Source organism: Colobus angolensis, unplaced genomic scaffold (assembly GCF_000951035.1).
Source record: "Colobus angolensis palliatus isolate OR3802 unplaced genomic scaffold, Cang.pa_1.0 Scaffold2, whole genome shotgun sequence".
NCBI classification, from domain to species: Eukaryota; Metazoa; Chordata; class Mammalia; order Primates; family Cercopithecidae; genus Colobus; species Colobus angolensis.
The window spans coordinates 5,638,393-5,644,667 of NW_012115154.1; the positions used below are offsets into that span (position 1 = coordinate 5,638,393).

General features: G+C 36.9%; 1 protein-coding gene across 1 annotated transcript in view; it reads right to left on the reverse strand.

Moving 5' to 3' along the window:
- The window catches only part of DGKI (diacylglycerol kinase, iota), a 461,461-nt gene that overhangs the window by 188,366 nt on the left and 266,820 nt on the right, over positions 1 to 6,275 (reverse strand). Inside the window, exons 15-17 of the mRNA XM_011941272.1 lie at positions 5,770 to 5,848; positions 2,183 to 2,238; positions 1,139 to 1,201 (exon numbers count right to left, since the gene is read on the reverse strand). Of these exons, the coding sequence (XP_011796662.1) occupies positions 1,139 to 1,201; positions 2,183 to 2,238; positions 5,770 to 5,848 (198 nt within the window). The remainder of the gene's footprint in view (positions 1 to 1,138; positions 1,202 to 2,182; positions 2,239 to 5,769; positions 5,849 to 6,275) is intronic.

Below are 6,275 nucleotides of genomic sequence, written 5' to 3' on the forward strand. Positions count from 1 at the left end.
GAGTGTTGCTCTGTTGCCCAGGCTGGAGTGCAGTGGTGTGGTCTCGGCTCACTGCAACCTCTGCCTCCCAGGTTCAAGTGATTCTCCTGCCTCAGCCTCCAGAGTAGCTGGGACTACAGGCACACACCACCACGCCCAGCTAATTTTTTGTATTTTAGTAGAGATGGGGTTTCACCATTTTGCCCAGGCTGGTCTCACACTCTTGAGCTCAGGCAATCCAGCTGCCTCAGCCTCCCAAAGTGCTAGGATTACAGGCGTGAGCCACTGCACCTAGCCCGTCAAAATTATTCTTATTCTTTACCTATGACATGATAAATTCAAGCATTGTTATATTCTCATCCCTTCTTTTCCATCTATGTATTTTTTTCTCTTTCTCATTCTGTCATTTACTTACACAACTATGTGCAACAAAATCATGTTCATTCCTTCTTTTAACTGGGTTACTATAAGGAAACATTAATATCTTTCTTAATACCTAATTTTATCCTATTTTTGAATGTGTCACCTAGAGAAAGATAAATTTCTCTCTCCCTTGCCCCCAAGCAGTATATTTCCACAACCTGATATACAGACTCAGGAAGAAACAGCACACACACAAAAAAAATCCATCCAGTAGTGAGAAACCTTGACCAGGTGGGAGAGTGAGTCACCCCAAAATAATGAAATCAATACTTCGTTCTAAAACGGAGACTCCTCAGAATATGGTGGAATAAAGATACTTGTTTGGAGAGAACTGATTTATGCTTTAAGACCCAGCTAACATCATTTTTTTTTTTTTTTTGATAAAGGTCTTCCTGACCCCACCATAGCCAGAATTATCACTTCTCCCTTTGTGCCACAACCATATTGTACACATTGTTGAATAACAATTTTATTGTTCTGAAGTGACTTATGTGACCTTCTTCACAACTGAACTGTGAGTTTCTTCAGGAGAGAAACTACTCTTTTTATCTTCATCCCCAGCAACTAAGACAGTGCCTGACACATAATAAGTGTAGGTTGAATGCACTACACAAAATGATCTCCAAAGTTCTATGTAGTCCAGTGATTAAATATATAAACTAAGTATTTGGGAGTTTACTTTTTGTGGCATTCATGTCATATCCAAATGAAATAAATCAACATATTCAATACTTACAACAACTTTAACATGTTTGGACAGATCTCTAGAACTTCTCTGTAGGAAGTCAGAAAAAGCTGCCTATACCACAGGGAAATAAAGAAGAAGAAATTCATAATTACATGGTTATACCAAATCCCTGCTTCCATATCCTAGATTCCAAGGATTCCAAAGTATGCAAAAAGTCTAAACATGTTCTCTTTCTGCAGAATCCAAAGTAAAGCAGTGCAGTAGTTGTCAAGTTGAAATTTTTCTCTGTTTCCAAACTATAATTTATAGTTCCACTATAAAATTTAAGAGCACAGAATGAGAGTGAAAAAGTAGACAATTTGAGGGTCATTGGAAGGTTTATTTTGACAACCTATTCTGACCACTTTCCTTGTCCATTAAGTGCTGATACAGTCTTTCCACTAAGATTTTCCTTATTTGCTCTGAGTGTCACAGGGCTTGATTTCCATAAACTACATATGCAGCTTCCAAACACCTTTTAGTTAAACTCCTCCTATCCAGTGGCATAAATTTAAACTGTACTGATATTTTGGATGCCTTTTTTTTCATTCTCTGTTTACTTCTATGAACGTGCCTGAGAAACAAAAGGAGGAAAAAGAAGGCACCCTCTTTAATCTCACATATGTATCCCTGAAAAACACCCCATATTCTGCCAGTTTCTAATCCAAACATCAATGTGTGCACCCTGGTGAACACTACATTCTTACCTAAGATTCATCAGACATCCTCAGTCTGCACAATTCCCCCATTTCTTACATTGGCTTTGATGTTTGTTTCTCACATTCCTCTTTGAATAGCATCCTCTCTTGTTCAACATGAAGCCTCAGGGCTTGCTTACAAGCTCAAAGATGAGGAACACCAACTCTCTTTCTGACAGCTAACTTAAATACACCTCCCCTTCATTCTTAAGCCCAGACATTAAACAGTAACCATATACAGACATATATAAATGAAATGTATATGTGATTATTTCTAATGTAGTTTGCAAATTTATTACACAGTGAATTGGCACTAAGTAACATGTAGTGATTATAAAATAAAATGTATACCTACCCCTGCATAGAACATTTTATTTCGAAAACGACTGTTGAATTTCTCTGGATTTGCTTCTGTGAAAGAGGAAAGGTAGTTTTGTTACGGAGACCTCATTAAAGGTAGCGACCTAAATTAGCACTCCTACTTCCTCCCCGACTCCCTCCTATGCTACAGATCCAATAGATCGCATGGTTTGGTTATCATCTTTCCCCTGGTTCCAGGCCAGTTAGTACAGTGGCCTAGTGCTACAGGGACAGTAATCCAGGACTATAAATGTGTAGCTACAAACTGGCATCACTGACATTAACTGGGAACTTGTTAGAAATACCAATGATTAGGTGCTAGCCAGACTGACTGAGTCAGAATGACTGAGTGTGGAGTCTATACATCTGTGGAGGGGCTTAACTAGCTCTCCAGGTGATTCTCAGGCACATTAAAGATGGAGGCACTCTAGATGCTTTGTAAAAATTGGAGAGTTCACAGGGATATTGGGCTGGGATAACAGGAAAAGGTGAAAGGAGGTGGAAAAGTGATTATTTACTTTGACTTTCATAGGGCATGACTTACATAAGCTATGTATGCACCTTCCAAATGTAATTAAACATGTTTTTAAATTTGGCTTGTGTTTGGAATAGATATAAACATGGGAATTAATGCCACTTTAATTATTCCTTCCAAAAGAAATACAATATATGTAGTTATGCTGAGAAGTGTCCATTTGATGGGCTATACTTATATCTGTGCTAAAAAATTTTTTCCACAGTTAAATTTTTAAAAATTCTCCTTTAATGAGATTTATATGAATTACCCATTTTTATGTAGATATATTGGCATAATTCTCAACTTAAAAGTACTATATTTTCTTGACTAATACCTCATAGATTCTACTATCCAAGCTATTTTTTCACAACAGCTTTCATGAGCCTTTGCTTTACCCTTCAGGTATTTTATGGCAAATGATCCATGAAGTCGCAGACAGTTCCTGTGTTGGAAAACAGTTTAAAGTCTCACTATGAGTTTTCTTGGTTTGAGAACAGCCACTCACTATCTACTGACAAAATAAGTAAGCTTGCCACAATTAAAAATGTGGTCTTGCTTATCCTGTTTTTTCTTCTATAGCTCAGCTTAAGATTTCTTGACTAACTAGTTAAAAATATGGGGAAAATACAAATGAACAGAAACAGTTTTAAAAAAAAAGACTATTCACTGAATTATATACTTCACAGACAAATAATTTTTTAATTTAATGTTAAAAAAGCAGATTAACAGCTACTGGAAAGTCCATACGTCTGGTCGAAGTGTATCAGCAAAATCTGGTTCCAATATCTTATAGATATTTATTTTTTTTTACCACCTCTATCTCACCTGCATGAATATTGTACCTATTAATTCCAATCAACATCAGTTCTCCCTTAGCAGCCCTTCAGTGGCTGATTTTCCGCAAAGACTCTGATTTACGTGCACGGGAAATGTTTACAATTCCATTTCATACTGCATCAAAATACAATACGCCTTAGCAATAACTATACAAAGATTAATGCACGACATCTTTTAATTGTTTTATAATCACATGCATATAAATGTACATGTTCACACACACAACAATTTGCATATTCCACTCTAAAATAGTCCTACAGCTTAAAATAAAAGAGAAAAACACTTTCCCCAAAAGAATTTTCTTCTAAGCCTGGTATTTCCATGTAAGGGTCTCTCCCTGCTCCCTTCTCACTCGGATGCATAGAAACTTCATCATAGTACAAGGAAGTGAATCATTAGAAAAACTTCCGGATTAGTTAGACTAAAGATGAGACTCACTTGAGCTCACTGAGCTCACTGAATGAGCTCATTGTTGGCCACTTATTCATTTAGACCTCTTTTCATGTCTATTTTTGGAAATCCATGTATTAGTGATAATTGTGTTACTTTACAGGTATTATTAAGAAGTTTGGGGTATTTTATTAAGAAGCCTAGGATCTGGATTCTGCTAAAGAATATGGGACAAAAAAATGGGGTAAGAAATAAAGAATAAAATCCCCCATTTACTTCCCAAATTAACTCTCCTTAAATATAGGAAGGGTATCAGGTCATAAATGTTGGCCCTAAGGTAGGTCCCTCTGAATATCTGATATCCAAGAACTGTCTAAGGCAGGGTGGGGGAAAGTGGTAGTGTTTCTGACTCAGGATATTTGAGGTTCTGTTATCAATCATCCTTCTAGCTGTGATTTTCTAGCCAATCCGAGAGGAATACCAAACTATGGCTTTCTCTTCAAACAGTATTTTTCTTGCTTGGCACAGAATTTGACCTTTACAGCGCCTGTCCTCTCAAAATCTTGTGAAATCAGGAAGGTCAAAGTCTACTAACATTTCTGGATCCAGTAAGAGATTTTAAAGATCTGTTTCTTATATTTTATACTCTAGTGGTTTTTAATCCTGTAGCATCACTTTTGACTTCTAGTGCCTAAGTGCATGATCAGAATTTTCATGTTATTATCAGAATCTGAAAATCTGAATTCTGGCTTTTAGTGCTCTGTTATTTCAAATTCCAAAGTATGCAAAAACTCTAAACACCACTTCCTTTCTTACATAACCTGGAGGGAAAAAAGTAAAGTACTTCTCATTTACGACTTTATCTCACAAGTCTCTTGATAATCTACATCCTAGCATGGTTCTGGTTATATATAGTCAGAAGGCACTAGATACAGATATAGATACAGGCATAGACATGGATATATAGTATAGCTATATTAATAAGAGAGTTTAAGAGAGGGAACGAGACAGAAAGCAAGAGAGAGAGATCAATTGGGACTACAAAACATAAGTCAAAACCCTAAACTCTCTCAGTTCTAAATGGCATAAGAAAATGTTGATGAAATATTTAACAGCATGTCATTATTTTGTCTTCTCTTTCAAAAATTGTGTTCCCCTAATCTTGACTCCATCTCTTTTGGTACCCGAAATCACTACATGGTCTCATTCACACCTCGGTATCACTCAGTGGGGATGCCTAGTACCTTCCTAATTAATCCCATCACCATTACATCCTATTCTTTCAACCTAAACTACCTAGAGCTCCTCTATTGTTCTAAGATGCCTGTTTCTTTTATACAAACAGAGGGGACGTTTTGTTTTTGCTACCATGTTTCAATGGCTCTGGTTATGTAGTGTTGCACTTTAATAGTGTTTTGTGAAGCTAAAGAATATCCTAATGACTTCAGTAATAGTCTCTATCACTTCTTAGTATTTTACTCACTTCAAAACTTCCAGTAGAACACAAAGATTAACAATCCTGAGACCTGGAACACACATCTAGTCCTGCCTTTTGCTGCCTTTGAGACCCTGGACAACTAGGTCTCAGGGTTCCATCTGTCTGAACAACTAGGTCTCAGGGTTCCATCTGTCTGAACAACTAGGTCTCAGGGTTCCATCTGTCTGAACAACTAGGTCTCAGGGTTCCATTTGTAAGAAGCTCCTGTCCTGTCTGTCTAGCTCCCAGAGACACTGAAGCCCACTGTAAACACGTAAGTGATATACAAACAAAAGGGAACATGCAAAACACCTGCTAGAAACTTCCTCCCTGGGAGATGGAAATGAGACGTTGTCCTCACCTCTGGATTCATGGAACTCCAGTGTGACATGAGCATCAAATCCAAGGCTGAAGTAGTTATTGAAAACATTCAGAGGGAGCTGTAATGATAAACAAAGACAGAGGCAAAATTGTGTGTGGCCAGGCAGAAAGAGAAGAATAAAACATAAAGTTGGACCCCTATCTCTGAAGAAGTCCCCAAAAGACAGATCAGCCACAACTTGAAGTGGAGGGTGCTTATGTAGAAAGAACAGGAAATTATTGGATTAATTCATTAGTGAAAGCTAAAATCAAGTAATTTTCTCAATAATCATAAATAGTAATAGTATAAGAAATAAGAGCTACAAATACAAATTATTAAATAAGAACCATTCTTATAGATGCTGTAACAACAGGAACTTGTTAAGCTGAGGGATATATATTTGCAATAGTTACAAAGAATAATTCAGTAAGCAAACCTAGAAAGTAAATTCAATTGTAAAGATAATGTCTAACCAACTTAATCAGTGGATACACTTTTTTCAAGAA